Here is an 18,945-nt window from a genome sequence, read left to right on the forward strand (position 1 = left end):
AATGGTGGTTGTTGTTAAGGAGGCAAGCCCCCTCAAGCAGATGATTTGGAAAATGGTGCATTATATATCGCTGTTTCTCATTTGGTTCTAGTGGGGAATATAGTCCCATGGTAGGAGTATCTGGCCTTCACGATATGCTTGAAGGGCTGGAAGAGATCTGCTGATGCTATAGGCAATGCATCTGAACAGTGAGGGACACGTGCGTTTGAGTATTAGGAGTTACGTAGTTTATCTTATACTTTGTGAAATCATAAAGTCATTGACTCTGCTTTGCTATCTAAGTATGTTTTCCGGACCATAATGAGATTACAGTAGTTTCCGGTGATTGATAAGATGACTGCATAAGATCTGAGCTGTCCACCGCAGAGGCCCAATCAAAAGCTGCCATGAGTAAAGTGGGACAGCTATGAAGTCACATCAGTATGGTCAACCATGTGTTCTTGTAACAAAAATTTAAAAATTTTCATGGCACTTACTCTGAAATTAAGTGATTAGGTGATATTTATTCTTAGGCTTATATTATGTCATTTGCAGTCCTTCATGACAAGTGGAAATTGTCAGGTGGTTGGTTCCTCAAAAGCCTGCAATTCAAGACAACTGCCGAAATAAATTACTTAGTTTGTCTGAAAGACAGGATGTTGACACTTAGGTGGCTTTTATAAAATAAGCTGTTTCTCCTCATGCCTCTATATTATGTTTTGACAACTTCAAGCTGGAGGTCAAGGCTTCTGAAAAGGTGTATGAAGTAGCACTCCTCCAGAATGAGCAAGGATTATGTTAGATAGATAGATAGATAGATAGATAAAATCCACCCAAGGAGGAATTTGTCATCTGCAGGGTCTCCTGCAATATATCAGTATACAATCTTATGACTGTGTTGAAACTGAGAGAGATCATAATCCTCTTTCAAGAGTGCTAAATCAAGAGATCATGTATTTTCATCTAGCAGAGCTTGTGTTGCATAGCATTTGTCCATAATATATTCCTTCACAGTGAAAGCCTTTATTTTCTTTTATTTATATAAACTTCAAATATTTGTCTTTCTATTCCTGATCAAAGATAATATTCATTTATTAAAATAAGATTTAAACAGATAATAAGTGCTTTTTTAATGTTTCCTGAAATCTATCCTTGTCTTTTTGCCCTGAATTTCAAGTAATTCCAAGCCAAGTTACGTATTCAATGAGGATCAATTCTTAAGTAATATGCTTAAATTTTATATGCTGTTTTTTTTGTACTGGCAGAGAACGATGTCTGAGTGGTAGTATCACACAGATAATGCTTGAATAATAGCAATAATACATAATTCAGTGGGAGAAAAAGTAAAGACTCATTTCAGAAGAAATGACAATGAGAGGTCTTATAGCTAAAGTCATTCCTCACCTTTCTGTCTGTTTCTTGTTTTCTCTCTCCTCCATGTCCTCTGTTCAGGAATCTCAGCAGATGCTTGGGAGGTTGATTCCAGAAAAGCAATTGCTTAATGATCAGCTAAAGCAAGTTCAACAGAACAGTTTGCACAGTAAGTCTGTTTTTGTATATGTCTGAGTTTGTATAGGACATGATACTGCATTGCACAGTGTACCGTGTAATTTCTTTTTTTGTTTTGCAAGATGCACGTTGAAAAATGTTGCTTTCTCTGACCTGAAATTCTCTGTGTATAGCAATACTTATTTGACAATATGTTTTAAAACAGGAGACTCTCTTCTTACCATCAAAAGAGCCTTAGAAGCCAAGGAACTAGCACGTCAACAACTTCGAGACCAGCTAGATGAAGTAGAAAAAGAAACCAGAGCTAAACTTCAGGAAATTGATATTTTCAATAATCAACTGAAGGTAATCCTAGACTTTTTAACCATTTCTTCTAAATGTTCAGTTAATTATTTTTTAATTTGATTATGAGGAAAAAACCAGAATGATTGATTTAGAATGTCAGTTTTGGGAATGTTCTCAAATCTCTTTCTTGGGAGGTGGTTTGGGGTTTTTTGTTGGGTTTTTTTAATATTTTTTTTAAGAAGGTACTACTTGGCATCCGAACTCAGAGTTTGAATCAACTTCATCTGCAGAATCTATGCAAGAATAGATTTGAGCTCTGATTCCGGATCCGTGATATGAAATTGCCAGTTTCTGCCCTTTTGCATCAAGGAAGTGCAAGCCTATAGCAGGTCAACAAATCTGCTGGAATCAGTACTTCAGATTGAAATCTTTGTTAGAGAGACTTGATTTTCTGCTGACACACAGAATTTTTATCTGCTTTTTGTAAGCTTATACTTGTTCCTGAATGTAGTTGTCTGTTGTTTGTGGTTTCATGCTTTATTGATCAGTCTTTTGTTAAAACAATGTGATTTGTTGTTTATTTCTGGACAAGAAAATGACAGAAATTGCACAAGTGAGTAGAGGAAGTGTTCTTTAGAGAGAAGTTATAAATCAGTCTTCAGTTAACAAACTTCTAATAGCGTTCATTTTTTCATAAAATATTCTAATGTTAAGGTACTTCATCTGATGATTCAACTGATGGTTTCTCCTGAAAGCTGACGAGAAAAATACTCCATTTCCCACAACGTATAATAAAATGAACTACAAGTATTTAGAAGGAAAAGAACTATGATAGATACGTTAATATTTCTGTAGTTGTTTTGAAATTAGATAAACTATTTTCTGCTTTAGAATAGAAGGTGTGTTTGAAGTTAACTAATGAATAGCTTGTTTTAATATCAAAGTTAATAATAATTATAGGAAGACTGAAAAGTTGTAGACCATACTACCTGTTTCAGTGCCAATTCAAAGATGACTCTCAGTATCTTAGGCAGGGAAGTAGGAAGGGGAGAACCTCTGCAGAGTTATAAGAGACACAAGACAAACAAAATGTGCACAATTTAATGTAAAAGAAAACAGAATGGTTTACCTTTTTTTTTAATATATATATATACACACACTTTTTGGACACATTAACAAATCGTGCTTTTTGGGTGCTTTTTTTTGTATTTGTCTTTTTTTTGTTTTTAAAATTGAGTCTTTTTGAAGTGTTTTGCAGATAAATATGAATAAAGGTTATTTAATTCTAAAATTGTCAGCATTCAGTTTGATCATAAATGACCTAAACAGTTTATAAGTGGGCAGAGGGATGAATAATCTTAGTACTGTCACAGTCACAAAAAAAGCAACCCCAAACCAAAAAAAATCCAGTATTTTAAATATTGAAGGACTTGACTTAACAAATAAGCTAATGATAATTAAAAATTGAAGATCCATATTAAACAAAGACATCAATTTATCAAATGTCTGCTATCTGTCCAAGAATACCTTGGCTAATTATAAACTGTTTTGCAGTTTAATGGGAAAATTGATTTCTGTTTTCAAATCTTAAGTGTTTAAACTTACCACTTTAAATGCTGACAAGTAGTTATGTAGACAGTTCTTTGGGAAGACTTCAGCAAGCTTCGTTTGGCTTTTGGATATTGTGCACTTCATTTCATAATGTGTACGAGTGGTGCTTAATAGGAAGACCACTTTTTGTTGGTGTATGTTGGTGTTTTTGCCTTGCTGCAGTTTTCTTGCAAGAGATGAGTTTAAGAGGGGCAGTGCAGTTGTGCTACTGAAATTGAGAGGTGGGAGCTTAATTCAAAGAGAGTTATATTTTCTCCCTTTTGTAGTTTCACTAGATGTGAAAGATGTATTTTGAGGGGCCTGGATGGTTTTAATACTAGATTTAAATATCTATGAAAGCCTATATACCTTTTTGTGGACTCAGCATGAAATGATTGTAGTACTCCCAAGTGCCAGAGAAACTTCTTAGAAGGTGCTGTGTGTGCAGCAGTGATTTAATGACTTATTCTTTTGGAGAAAGCTCTTAGAATATTTTGCATATGAGACTATGCACAAAGCTAGTGAAAGCTTTCCTGAGACTCATGGTTTTCTTAGGGTTTGTGTGAAGTGGAAGTTCTGTTCTTAAACCAAGGCAGAACACACCTATCTCTTAGGTAATAATGCTCAAAACAAAATCATCTAGGAACTTGCGTAACTCTAAGGTACTTTTACCTAAAAAATAAAAAATCTGAGACAACTTTGAGGAACTGCCACTGGAAAGATGACTGTCATGTTTGCGATAGGTAGAAAATGGCTTATAAATACTTGCTAAATTAATAGCTTCCCCAATTAACAGAAGAACTTTTTGTTTACTTATTAGTAACTGGGTGCATAAATACAGCAGGCTCATTTGGTGCTACAGTACCTTGCAATTTGTGTAATTATCAGTCAACTGTATAATGCTCACATTTAAGTGTGATACTTTTCAAATAATGCATCAAAAATTCCACCACATCTGTGCTCTAAATATGTTAAAGGCTTCTTATCTTGTAAAGTAAGAGAAAATATGTAAAGATGGGAAATACAGAAATATTTATATTTAAAATGTATTTTTATTAAATAGATACATTAAAACCTCCATTTTTAATCAGGGCTGTTTCAAAATTATCCTTTCATTTTAACTGCTTTTTTTTTTTAACTGCTTATCAGTTTAAAACTGATAGGTAGTATTTTTATGGTGGTCTGCTGTTACTTGGTGCTTCAGTCTACTGAGAGATGGACATTTGGTGAGGTGGCTGCTAGGATGGCAGCACCATAATTGACACTGTCTTGTGCAGCTTTTGTTCTCTGACGAGTGATGGAGCAGCACTGGTGCTTGCCTCATCTTCTGCAGTACAACTAGCTTCTGAACAAGAAGCAGAATGATGTGTTACTGTTTGTGAACTCCCAAGGGGGGGAAAAAAAGCATATCTAAATACTCTTTAGATATATATGATCTTACAACATTTTGCATTTATTTCCTGTGGAGAGAGGGACTAATACATGTCTTTACTTAGTCAAAATGCTTAATTTAACAGAAAAAATAACCAAAACTTTAAATATGTAAGATACTGCTCTCTCGAGTATAAGGTATATGCCAAAGTAGTTCTGATGAAATGTTTAAGAGACCGTGAAGTTAACGGCAACATTAAATTATAACCTTTTGTTATCATTGCTGAGATTTATTCCTTATTGGCTATGAATGTTGATTAGATTATTTCTTATGTGAGTATATCCTTAAATTTTGCAAAACTCTGTTGCAAAACTATATTTCTGATTCATTCTCTTGAAATAGGCTACACTTGATCTACTGATACTGAATACAGAAATATGCTGTGATAGTACAAGATAAAATGAACAATTTCACTATTATCTAGTGTGCCTTTTCTTTGATGAGACCATAAGGTTTACCTAATATTCCAATATGGTTTAGGTTACAGGTCAGCTTGTTAACAGTGTAGTAGTATCCAGTGGATTGCACTGCATTTGCCTACATATTATATTTTTATGTTCTGCAGTGAGTACTTAAAATAAGTGTTAAATTTCCTCATCTTTGCTTTGTGTCTTAATAGCATATATGAGTGATTAGAGAGATAAATGAATTTTTTTTCCCCCCTGAATCTTTTGTTATCCCTCCAAAACAACTGATTTAAAATTCTTCTGATTAGTCCATTGGAGCTCAAGTACTTCAGTTACTTTTGTTTGAAGTTAACATTTCAAGAGTTGGAAATGTTCTTAGAACTGGATTCCTTTCGAAAACTTTTTGGAGTACAAAATGTTATTAATTTTTCAAAACGGGTAGTTTCAGGAAACTTTTTAATACTTGTTAGTCAGAGAAATAGGCACCTTAGCCTGCAGCTGGTCAGATATCCTTTTAAATCAGAATTGAGGCATTTTATCAGAGAAGATAATAGTCTTGTGGGTTGTGCTGTATTTGGCTGTACAGTAAGTGACTGAGTTTGTAACAAGGTTGAAAGGTAAGCCACATTTTTGTGTCCTGAATTAGGTTGAAAGAGTCTTAACTTCCATTACTCTTTAAAAATTCTAGCCTAGAAATCTAATAGTTAAAATTGATACAGATATTTGTAAAATGTAACTGGGCACTTTTTTCTTTTTCTCTATTTCATAGAATAATTCTGTAGAATAGAAGGCTTTATATTAGGTTTCCTGTTTGTATACCTATAGTCCTACTATAATTTACCTTTACAAATTCTTTTTATATTCAGTGTGAATTTATATTTAAATGTTACAAAGGTCAGTCATCACACACTGTCAAATAAAACAATAGTAATTTTTAATACAGTTTTTTTCTCCAAAAAGCAAATAATAATTTCATATATCATAGAAAAATTAAATATTTAGAGCTTATCTGTGTTATTGCACAGGAAAAGAGAATGAATAATACTGTTTCTGAAATCCATTAGTCTTGCTGAGACGCTATTCTCAGTGCTTGGAAAAAGTGATGAACAAGGAGAATCAAGTTCTTAAAAATGTTTTACATTTTGTGTCATGTTCCAGTTGTTGTCAGTCCCTGTCTAGTCAGTGTGCACTGGACAAGTCTTGCATATGAATGCCTGTTTACATTTGAGCGTTTCTTTCTTCCAGTCAGTGGCAATGGAAGATGCAATGCTGCAGTGCCTGGCAGTTCTCCTGGGCTGCGTCAACTACTTAGACTCCTTTCTAAAGGTCTCCATGCCATACTCAGGCAGTACACAACTGTCTCAATCTGAGTGATGAACCTCCTCCAGTTATGTGCTTCACTTTACCATAAACAGATGAGTGTGCAGTGTTTAACTAAGCTAGTAATTAATAAGAGGTGCTAGCACTAAAACAGAATTAAAGGGAAGAGCTTATAATTTGATTCTTTATCTAATCCTTACTGCCTAGATGAGGAGTGTGCCTTGAATTGCAACTTGGACAAGGTACTAGTTAGTTATTTTTGTCTTTTGCTTATCTGAAACCTCAAGATTTTAAGTTAATTGCTTATTTTGGTCATGGTGTTCTGAATTTTTAAAAAGAAAACACTTTCACGTTAAGTGTTCCTACACAGCACTGTAATTTGTGATTCCAGGTATGAGAGAGATGACAATATATTCCCTTTATCAAAGCCCCCATAGCTATAATACAGGGTGAAAGGAGAAACTGTCAAGGACAAAGCAGGTGCTTTGGGAGTTGGGGAATGACATAGGAGAGTATTGCTGTGGGAAAGCCTCAGTGAGCACAGAACTGTAGGGTTCTTCCCTCTGGGATCAAGTGCTCTAGTTTGTCTCAAGGGAAGAAGATTTAATGGAAACCTTGTATTGTAATCCCTCAAGTATCCTAAGTTCTATTGTCTTTCTGTCAAAAGGCAAAATTTGGGCTGAAACAACTACATTTCTAGTGTTAAGGTTTTCATAGCGATATGACTTGTCTGTATATAGTGAATATTACTCTGCTGTATGAAACTCCTATTTTAATTCGTATTCAATATTATGTGGGTACCTAAATGTGGCTATTGTAACATCTCAAAATTATACTTGTTAGTCTGTTTGTGAATTAAGTGGAAAGGTAACAATTTCTCTCTAGTGTTAAGGTAAGAAGTCATGCTTTGTCCTGCACACCAGAAACAAGAAAAGCATTGTTATGTCTTTGGAGTTATAATATATGATTTGTACAGCTCTTAAGTTGCTTGTGTCTGTAAAGGATGAGTGTAGGACTGTGCTGAATATTCAGCTGGCGAACGTTTCTTTCTGTTGACTGTTGAAGTGTTACTATAATTTTGTACAACTGGTGTCCTGTAGTGCTGTGGGACATGCTGATTCTTTCTCCCCCATCCACCCACTGGTACTTGGCAAAGCAACAGAGCATCTCCCTTTTGCATGAGACACAGATCAAATCTTTATTTCCTCCTAGCTAATGCAAAGAAGGATATATATTGCATTTTTTAATCTCCAAAAATATTCCACCTAATGCTGGGATTATAAACTAGGTTGGATTTTCTTAACTGTTACAGAATGTATGTCACAGAAAAAAATCTTTTCACAAAATACTGAACTAGCACATTGGCTTAGCTGGGAGGGGATAATGTGTTAAAATGTCTATGGAAAACTTAAATAATTATTAAAATGTTCCTTGAGATACTAGTGTAGCTGAGCAACTATATAAATGGCAAAATAAGCAAACAAAATTTTATTATTTGGACTAAAGTTGGCAGCAGCACTTAACTGCTGTGATGCAGCAGTTGATGGTCCTGCTATATGTACTCAGAATAAGAAACTACTTGCTTCAGACAGACATGGAGGCACGGCTCATAGCTGCACCTTCCCCAGTTACCTATTGGCCATAAAAGCGGCATGTATCGTACATTTAGCAGTGAGATAAACTTAAATGGCTAAACTACAATTAAAATACAAAGTTGGAGCTAGCCTTGTAGCTGGACTTCTAGTGGAAGTAAATGTTTGCTGCACAGATGTCTTGCAAGTTGTAATTTGTTTTTCTGTATTTGCAAATTCAGGAAGTTTTGCTGAAGGGGGCGGCGTAGCAATATTGTGAATTAGGTGTAGATTCCTCCTGATTCTGCGTATATAGATGAACGGAATCACTCTTTCTAGTTTACAAATTTCTTGTTAAAAAGTAAACTGAGCTCAGATACTTGCGTCTGGGTTGTCTCACTTTAAAGCTTTGAGATTTATTGGGGAGGGGGGTGGTTGTTTAACTATGATAAGCTTCGTACTCTTAAAAGGTTTTGGTTCCTCTTTCTTTGCCTATTGATTTTTTCTGTTTAACTGCTCGAACAACAGGGTTTGGGATAAATATGCAAAGGGGAAGAAGAAACAAACCTGAAAAGCACTGTTGTCTAAATAGCTTAAGATTTTGCAAGTAATAACAGGTTATCTTCAGTGTTGCCTTATTAAAAATGCTTGACTATCCCAGGTGTCTCTGTTCAATAGCAAGAGTTTTTATTGGCCAGGACTCAGAATCTGAGCTTCTTGGCATACAAAGTAAAGTGACAGGAGGGGACATAAATGTGAATGACAGCTAAAGCAAGTAGAACAACTAAGGATTTCTAGATGGAAGCCTGTGCTAAAGCTGAACTAAACATAGGAGTCAGAAACCTGTGTTTTGGATAGCAGTCCTTTTAGCCAGAAAAGAGAAACTGCTTGTTAAAAATCATTAATGCTAGTCAAGATACTTGATATTTCACAGAAGCAGTATTTTGAGCTTCCAAAACTTTGTAGATACTTAGTTTTATGGATTTCTGCAATCTAAAAAGATTTGTAATACTGTTGGCCAGGGGGAAAACTGCTTTCAACTGTGCCATTCTATAACCTATGTCCTTTCAGATGAGTGCTTGTTAATCACTCCACTGCTAATGTTCTTATGGTTGTATATTTGTCCTTTGCACTTCTATGTATTTTTTGATATAAATAAGGGTTCAGGTGATCGTGTAGAAAAGATGGGGACTGTGGTTCCCCCATAGAAGTCAATTTGGAACGAGGGTCAAATCCTTTGTACCTTAATATATTACAAATGTAACAACATTAAAGAAGCTGAATTAACAACATACATTTATTGGAAATGACTGTTCACTCTAGTTAGCACTTCAGAAATTTATAGTCATGTCAGAGGTCACCTCTAGCTCCAGGTGCAGTTAACCAACTGTGTGTTCACTGCAATCTTCTGATACCTTTATTTTCGTTGTTCTTTATGGGCCAGCTGCTAAAACCCCATTATGTTTGATATTGCTAATATATTTCCTTTATAGTAGCCCTTTTCATTACACCAAAATAAGGCTATGTATGAATGTTTACAACCATGGGCATCAGGGTTTAAAAATTTTCCCAAAGGCAATATCCTGCCTGAATAATTCTGGTAATTATGCAAGAGTAGTTTATTTTACATTCTCTAATATCCATTCTAGATCCTAACTATCTGCTAAGCTTTAATGTGACTATGGAAATATGGTCTTGCTCAAATTATCTCTGTATTTCAGTGACTTTCATGGCCTTAGCAGAGTTTTAATTAAAACTTGTATAAGAACTGATTATCTCTTTTAATTATGTTGAATTTGGTTTTCATTGAATTTAAAATTGATGATCATTTATTAAATGAGAATGAGAGCTAGGACACAATTTAAGTTTTTTCCCAACTTTCATCCATATATCAGAAATGTTTTTAATACCTTGCAAGGCCACGTGCTACTCCTCTTCATAATGTAGTTATTTTGATGTCTTGAAATTTGATATTGCACAGTGTGCAGTTGTTCAGCACTAATGCATGTATTTCTTCCACTAACTAAAATTTTTAGACACAGTGCAAGTACAGTCTGTAAATAAACAAGTATTAACTTTCAACTTTTACGAAACTATAGCTAAGAAGTTGCTAATAATGTTGTGAAATTAACTTACTGAAACTTTTCTCATTTTGGCCATTTGAATCACTTGATATTTAGGTTTTTTCTTTTTCTTTTGTGCAATTTTGTATGTTTCTGTCAGTGTATGAAGATAGTTACATGAAATCGTCATCTGGCTAATTTATAGATGTGAATTTCTGAAAAACTATTCAAATACTTTCAGGATTAATTGTTTCAATCCCTGAACAAATTAAGATAAAGTTTTTAAGGATACCAAGATAAACAAATGTGCATGATATGTCACAACATAGTTCAGTAAAAGTAGACATTATTAAGATGTGGATTTAGAAAGAGTTTCCTGCTGCAAGCTTTTTCTACATGTTTTTGTACTATATTTGCATTAAAATGTATTGATTTTTTTTTTTTGAAGTGAACTATTTTCAATGAAAAATTTCAGTTGGCATAGGTGAAGCTGTACTTTTTTCCCCCTTGTAAATCTGAGGAGTTCAGACACACAACTCTAGGTCATGCAAATAGATTCTGGATAAAATTTGTATTTTTTTAATAGATGCTAAGCAGAAAACAAATCTTGAGTAAAAGATCATGGTTTTATTGTATTCTAAATGTTTCAGGCAATGCCCTTCCAGTTAGAGGAAAATTATTTGTATATGGATGAATACTCTCTGTGCCACGATTCATCCCAAAGACATTGCATAAGTAATTCAGTCTCTTGGGTATATAAAACAATGCTGAAGATTCTTTCGTAGATCTCCATTAATTGCGAAATAAAACCCATTAACTGAAACAGTTGCTATTACAAGCAGCTCAGAAAGCAGATTTTTGTATGGAATTCAATAAATGAATTTTACAAACCAGCAAACAACTTAAATATAAGGGACTTTCCAGATTAAGCTTTCTCAAACTCTTGTCAATTTTTTAGAGTCCCATTTAAAAAAGGCTTTCTTGTTTCTTAACCCTTTAACATGTCAGGTTATATGAATAAAAATAGGAAAACATTAAGTGCTTTGTAGCCCTTTGAAATCTACCTTAAAGGTCTGCCAGTGCATTTGGCAATACTGTAAGTTTGAACAGAGATGCCTAACCATTTGCAAGTTTTGTTACTTCACAATGAAACATCTGGGACCATTAGTTATGATTCACATATAAATGTTTACACATATTTTACTCTTTTCTGTAGGAGTTGAGAGAAATACATAACAAACAGCAGCTACAGAAGCAAAAGAACTTGGAAGCTGAGAGGCTGAAACAGAAGGAACAAGAAAGGAAGACAGTAGAACTGGAAAAGCAAAAAGAAGCTCAAAGGTAACAAACTGCTTTAATTTAAGCCCTTTCTGTAGATGTGTTAGAGTGCAGAGCATTTTGCAAACAGGTAAAATAAACTTTGCATTCCTAGGAGCATAATCTCATCTCAAACAGTATATCACTAAATGGGAAGAATACCCAAGACCTAGACCAAGTTTCATTTCAGTGCAGGTGATCTCTTTTAAAGCTCAGGGAATCTCTTGACTTATCCTTGAATGAGAAGTGTGCTCTGGAAATGAGCTTCTGTATCCATCCGTCACTGTTACTTGTCAGTGATACATACAGATTTCAGCAGTTACGTAAATGTGTAGTGTGATGCTACAGCTCGAGAGGGTCTTGAACTCTGCAATTAACTATCTCTTTTATATTAACATAAAATACAGAGCTAATGTTTTCCTGCTACACACTTGGAAATTTGTTTTCTATGTATATTTATAATATATTTATGTAAAATGAGTGGCATATAGGCTAGCGACCAGTTCTGTTCTGACATCTGAAAATCAGTAGCTGTTTGATTTTATTTTTAGTAACTGTGGGGGTTTTAAACTCTTAATGTAGACAGATGTGGGTCAAGAGATGAAAACAAAGGCCTGAGAACAAGAGGTTTTAAATTATTGGTTATAACATTACATGGACTGTGACCTGAAGTAAATAGATAGCCTGTGTTACTGTTTGGTGAGTTAAGTTAATTTTTACATTTCAGGCAAAACCAAAACAAGGTCTCAGTGAAAACTGTGTCTTCAAACAGAAATCTTATACATAGAAAGCAATTACATTTAGATAAGTCTTAAATAATTGACGTAAAACCTATGCCTTTAAAAATCTTAAAGATCGACTTCTTAAATAGCAAGCTTTCTAAGAAAACAGCTTCCTGCCGCAAAGAAATAATGACACTAAATATGGTAATTATGTTGGGACTTTTCCTTGAAAACAAGAAGGCTGCTGAGGTACTGGAAGTATAGAAATAGTAAATAATAAAATACTCCACTTCCTTACAGAAAAGTGGAAATTTAAAAAACAAACTTAAAAAAGGAAAAACTTCTGCCATGGAAAACTTCATGTCTGACTTTTCATGCTAGTTGAGCATTCAGACTTTATTGGTAATGCAAAACTTTGTGCTGTGCAGCTATTCAAGCTTCTAAATAATTGTAATTGGTATAACTCGTAACAAGCAGTCTACCAAGTCTTACTGATTTCCAACAGACACCAAAATGAATAAGGTAAATGATTAATACTCATAACCTGGATACTACACCATAATGGTTACAGACGTATGCTGCCATGTAGTAGTAGCTCTAATGAAAGCAAAGAAAGAACGAATAATCTAAGATCATAATTCTGTGCACTTAAATCTTTGGCTTAATGGATATCCACAGTCGCTTTATACTGAGAACAATCTTAGCAATTTTTTATTGGTAATTATGCACTGAATTGTGCACATACTTCATTGAGCAAACAGATATACAGACATACATATTTGGGGATGGTAGAGGTCTTTAAGACCTTTTATGGCTAATTAGTCTTTATTAACTTAACGCTAATTCCATGCAGATTTGTATGATTGTGGGAGTAATATACAGGTCAGAGGGAAAAAAACCCTACATTTGAGTAAAATGAATAGAGCTTACTCTTGGTGTTTGGGACAAGAACTGCATGAGTGGTATAATGCAGTTGGTGAGAGAAAAAAAAATTGAAAGAGTAAAAAGCAAGTGCAGGTAAATCCTAGCTTAGAGGCCATATCCACAATAATTAAAACATCGAGAGTCTTGAAGTAAGGAAAAGAGCAGAATGTCAAGTTTTCTGTTCGTAACCTTAAGTTCTGGTACTTGGGCCTGGGCTTCTCAGTCTCTTCTTACTACCTTTTTTGTCTTCAACTTGTGATAATTAGCTTTCATAACAATCAAACAAGAAAATTCTGCAGGTTCTATGGAAGGAAAAAGGAAATCAAACATACGCCTCCCCCCCCCCTGCCCCACTAGATTGTTGCCTGCTTGCTCCAGCAGTTAGAGCAAACGTGGTTTTTAAGTATAGGAAGATTTAATCACTTCTATTAGAAACATAATTAAAAACTCAGTTTCCCATTTAAAGCCCATCTGACTAAACTCACCAGGTAAGACAACATTCAAGTCAAAAGAAAACTGAGCTTTGTATGCCTGTGTGGTACAGCTTCAGTGTTACAACAAAACTGCTGAGTAATTGGCTCTGAATGCTTTGCAGGTGAATATACAAAGGACAAATGCAGCAATTAAAATAAGAAGTTGTCAGAACAGCGAATTTATTAACTTGTTAGATGACTTGCATTTAAGGCAGAAAAGTGTAACAGTATTTCGTAAAGGAGGAAGTGATATTCTTCACTCTGGTATCTTAACTTCTACTCGTGGTGTACTGATCTAAAATATTGAAACAATATCAGCGGTTTAATTGACAACCAAAGATTTTTTTGAGCTTGTAAGTTAGTAGCTGCCATCTTAAACAGCTTGCTGTGATGCATTTGTCACTAATTTTGTAAGTATGAAGAAAGTATGAAAGTGGAATGGGTTGTGGAACAAAATAAAGCACACTGTGCATCTGTTATAGCCCTTTAGAGTTATATTTAATGGTGCAAATTGTTTCTAGCAGAGATGACTTACTCTTGTCTTGTCCTCTGTCAGAGGGGAAGGACTTGTTAGTTTTCACAGTTGGGAATGTGAAATTTTCTGAATAGTTCTACAGGAGTGCTGTATGAAGCTTGCAGATGATTTTACTCCTTGCAGCTCAACAGGAGGATCAGGACTACCATATTTTCTGATTACTACTTTTTTCTTCTTCTTCTTTTTTTTTTTTTTTTTTTTTTCCCCTGATTTGGCTGGTTTGAATCTTACCTAGGGACGTTTGTGGCTTTGAGAAAATAAGCAGAACCATTTTGTTTGGTGTTCTTGACTTCTTCCTGTATTTTTTGAGCTGAAGTCCATGCTGAACAGATAAAAATTGAAGTGTGTAATTTGCTGCTTATTGGGTTTCAGGGAAAACAATGGTAAGAATTCATTATTGAAAATGTCTGGCAATAGCTGTAGTTGATATCTACAGGCCTAGATTAAATAAAACGAATTGTGGAGCAAATGAAAAAGGTAACTTGCAATGCTGATATAATGGAATACACAGATTGCTTACATTGGACCACGTGGGAAGAGATTTTCGAAAGCAGCCTTATGTGGAACTGAAGGGCTTATGTCTGGATTCTTGGATGCCAAGAAGTTTTGTTTCTTCACACAAGGGAGAATTTTTTTCTTCCTCTTTTTCTTACTCCTTTCTCCATATGGTTCATCACTAAAACCAACTGCATAGGATTTATGAATGCCATGGAAAACAGTGAAAAGACAATACATAAAAGTATTGAATCCCCAAGCTGAGACTCAGACGTTGTTGAGTTGAAGAGGTGGGACTGAAAGTGTAAGATACTGAATGTTATCAAGCTTATGATTTGCAGAGTAAGAGTAAGACCAAAGTAAGACACTGTTCCAAGATACCTGTGTGAGGTTTCATACAATAAATAGAAAAACACAGGTATATATTTATTCTCATGTTATTGTAGAGAAGATATTACAGCCTCAATAAAGTAAGTAAAGCATTTACAAATCTCTGAAGAACTCAGACAAGAAAAAATAGTGTTGAATAATATTTTTTTCCATCTTACATTTAGCTCCAAAAGGTAAGTAGTTTATAACTTCTGTATGCTCAGGTTGCTCAATACCTCTTCTAGAGTTCTGTGGAATTGTATTGTAAAGGTACAGAATTGATATGTGAGTTAAAATAAAATTTTAAAAAAGATATTTATTTAAATGCAAAGAAAAAAGCAGCTCAACGCAATGGAGGCCTGCGCTTAGTATTAGGTTACATTAACTAGTATTCTCTTGATTGTCTGAGAGTCACAGCTCTTTCTTTATGAATACATATGGAGTCATGCAAAAGTCATAGAGTGCACTTTATACTATAGATCACACACAAAGACAACTAATGTTTATGATCTTTTGTTTGACTGCCTTAAAAACACCCACCTTAACTGTCCAACAGGCGAATCCAGGAACGGGATAAACAGCGGCTTGATCGAGTACAACCAGAAGAAGAACTTCAGTGGCAAAAAAAAGTTCAGGAAGATGAAAAGCAAAAAAGGGAAGAAATATCTAAGAAGAAGGAAAGTGAGGATAAGGGGAAACAGGAAATGCAAGAGAAACTGAGTAAACTTTTCCAACCACATCAAGAGCCCGTCAAGCCAGCTGTCCAGGCTCCTTGGTCAAATGCAGGTAGGGTAAAAAAAAAATAATCAAGAACAGCTGTTGCATGTGCTTCTTGAACAATTCTGTCTTCCATTTAATACAGAAGAATATTATGTTTCAAGGTTGGTTTGTTAGTCTAGATAAAGTAAATCATGCATGGATGGAGCTCTAGAATCCAAAAAAAGTTTTTCTTTTAGGCTTCACTATTTTTCCTAAAAGTATGGTGTTTAGCAGAGTGTAAAGCACAGTTAATGAGACTCACAGTGCCAGCTGAAGAATCTTAACTGTAAGTTGTGAGATCGTGATGCAAGATGTCAAAAATTATTTCTTTGTTTTTCTTTACATTTTTTATTTTGATGTGGAATATATGCCTTGGGATTTTTTATAGTAGCAGTATCTAATTTAGTTATCCTTCTTTCTCTTCGCCCTTCCCCGTGCATGTTGTTTACCAAACAAATGATCTGAAGTCTAAGATTCAATCCCCTTTTTTCTGCTATGCACATGATCACTTTCAGCTGAGAGCTTTTTCTCTGCATTATAACCTGATTTTTGCCCCTATTGGGAATCATGGTTCCCCCTTAAGTGGCTTTGATACATACACAAGAGAACTGATTGGGAATGTGATACTTGTTTGAAAATTTGATCAAAGGATTGCATAAAAGGGAAATTACCTTCTGTCTTTTAGCCCAAATCTAGAATTGACTTGATCTAATATGTCCTCTTGCTAGGTTTTGTTTGTGCAGAGTAGCAGAGGGAACTTTTATGACTGAATAGACAAAATAGGAAGTGCATTATACAAAAGCAATTTAGCTTATACCTTTGGGGCTTTTCTGTATTCTTTTTCTAATAATACATCTTTAGCATGTAATTTTTTTAATACATCATCTGTAAGTGACCTCTTTTCAGCCAATCTATATGTACTAGAACATTTTGAAACATCTTTCCTGGAAGTATAGTCAGGCTGCAAATGAAGCTGCCACACAAGCAGGCTCCAAAAGTATTCGGGATACCATTGATATATGCCAGAACATCACTGTTTGAACCTGTGGCTGATAAGATTTAACCTAAAAAATCATTGAAGCATTTGAAGAGTCATATATGTTGCATCATAAGTACATGAATCTTACTACAAAAATAGTTGTATATATCATAAAAGTTAAAATATAGTAATATTTTACCTGGTATTTATAAAATAGTAAGAAAATTGTATTTTAAATAATTCATTTTGATATTTTCCCTTGTGTAAAGAGAGGACAATATACTTCCTACAGACAATGTATGGTTTGTTAATTTTTGTTGCCACTTTCACCTTGTTTTTCAAATATCTAAAAAATAATGTGTTGTGATATTTTATTTTTTCCTTAACCTTTATATCTGTGTGGGGTTTTTTTCCTTTGCTCAGAAAAAGCTCCTCTAACCATTTCTGCTCAGGAGGATGTAAAAATAGTGTACTATAGAGCACTGTATCCTTTTGAATCAAGAAGCCACGACGAAATCACTATTCAGCCAGGCGACATAGTCATGGTAAGAATTGTGATATTACTTGAAAAAATTACAGAAGTGTTTGTGTGATTGAAATTATATATGGCAAGATTTTTTTATAGACATGAGAAAAATATTTCGGTGAATACCAAAATTATGTGATATGACATAGTAACCCTATTATAATAATGGATAATTTCTAACAGTTCATTCTGAGTGTAAAGTTTAAATATAATCTGAGTAAATAGTTATCACTTTTAGTATACTGAGGCAGGTGTGTCTGTCAATGTGTTTAAAAAGGTTCCTGTACAGAAGTTATCTCAGTGAGAGGTGTCTGTCCTCCAGGGTACCTAGGGAGTAAAGTTCCTGTTATTGAGACAGTGGCTATTATGTGTGGAACCAAAAACTAGCTTTGATGAAATATGTTTTTATTAAGAAATTTACCTTTTTATAAGAATAGTAAAAGAGCGGTGTAAAGTTTTTAATTTGGAAAATTGCCTTTATTAAGAGAATGTGATGTCCAGTGTAATACTATGTGAAACTATTACAATAAACTACAAGATGACTATACTTCCATCATGATCACATATAGTCTTTGTATGGTGCTGACACTTCTTCAGTAATATTGGAAATTTTTATACAGCTCTTCTGGTGGCAGTTCTTGACATTATGATCTAGAGCAGGGGTCCTCAAACTTTTTAACCAGGGGGCCGGCGTGCAGATAAAGTGGCAGGCAGTCATCTGCGGCTGCTTGGCTTCCCCCCCCAGCCCCCGGTGGTGGGGGGGACGGACGGGACGGGACGGGTTCTGTAAATAGTGGGGGCCAGATTGAGGACCCTGGGGGGCCGTACCCAGCCCGTGGGCCGTAGTTTGAGGACCCCTGATCTAGTGTAATTGTAACTTGAAATTTTTTGTATGACTTACTGTTTTTGTTTTTAATCTACTTAAGTCTTTTTTTGAGATACTTTTACATTTAAAGAGGATACACAGTAGGTAAAACGTCATTTCTAAAAGTGGAAACTTCAAAGGTTAAACATTTGGTTGCAGGTGTGTTCGTACAGAATTATTTCCTTTCTTTTGTGTGTTTTGTTTTTTGGTTTGTGGGTTTTTTTGGTTTTTTTTTTAAGTAGATGATGAGATACAGGGATGTGGTCAGCCTATAACTGTCAGGTTAAACTCTAAAGCAATATTCTGCTTTTGTCTTTAGTTATTTCTAAAATTATAGTTCTATTGTTAATGACTGCAGTTATTAAATGTATATGTTAATATTAATAAATTACTAGTGTGATCTTAACAAGCATATGTCTATTCATAATGAAAATTCCTAGTGTTACTATTAAATGAAACCTTGTTCACTGTGGGAAGGTGTATTCATTATAGTGTTCTACCCAGCAAAACAGACTTTAAGAGCTATTGCATTTTGGCACAATTTAGTAAGAATTGTTTTTTGAAAAAATACTCTTTGTAGACTCTCATAAGTTGTAATGATAACTATTTTTAAAAAAGCTTGTTTTCTGGCGAGATGAGCCTTCCTGTCTCAGCCTTTTTTTTGGTTTCGTTTTGGTTTTGTTTTTTTCATCGATTCAGCTGTGTTTCACTGATGTGTTTGTGAGGCATTAGAAGCGCTTTTGGAAACAAAAGGCAAATCCTGGATTAGTAGCACTACTGAATGACTCGGAGGCCCGATGCCATTCTGTATAACAGTGCAACGTA

At 34.7% G+C, this 18,945-nt stretch overlaps 1 protein-coding gene across 7 annotated transcripts in view; it reads left to right on the forward strand.

The window, feature by feature from the left end:
* The window catches only part of ITSN1 (intersectin 1), a 142,101-nt gene that overhangs the window by 65,497 nt on the left and 57,659 nt on the right, over positions 1 to 18,945 (forward strand). For all 7 annotated transcript variants that reach the window (XM_037376400.1, XM_037376403.1, XM_037376399.1 and 4 more), the window contains 5 exons: positions 1,432 to 1,519; positions 1,694 to 1,833; positions 11,373 to 11,497; positions 15,548 to 15,777; positions 17,153 to 17,274. In XM_037376400.1, coding sequence (XP_037232297.1) covers positions 1,432 to 1,519; positions 1,694 to 1,833; positions 11,373 to 11,497; positions 15,548 to 15,777; positions 17,153 to 17,274 — 705 coding nt within the window. The remainder of the gene's footprint in view (positions 1 to 1,431; positions 1,520 to 1,693; positions 1,834 to 11,372; positions 11,498 to 15,547; positions 15,778 to 17,152; positions 17,275 to 18,945) is intronic.

Source organism: Falco rusticolus, chromosome 2, assembly GCF_015220075.1.
Source record: "Falco rusticolus isolate bFalRus1 chromosome 2, bFalRus1.pri, whole genome shotgun sequence".
Lineage (NCBI taxonomy): Eukaryota > Metazoa > Chordata > Aves > Falconiformes > Falconidae > Falco > Falco rusticolus.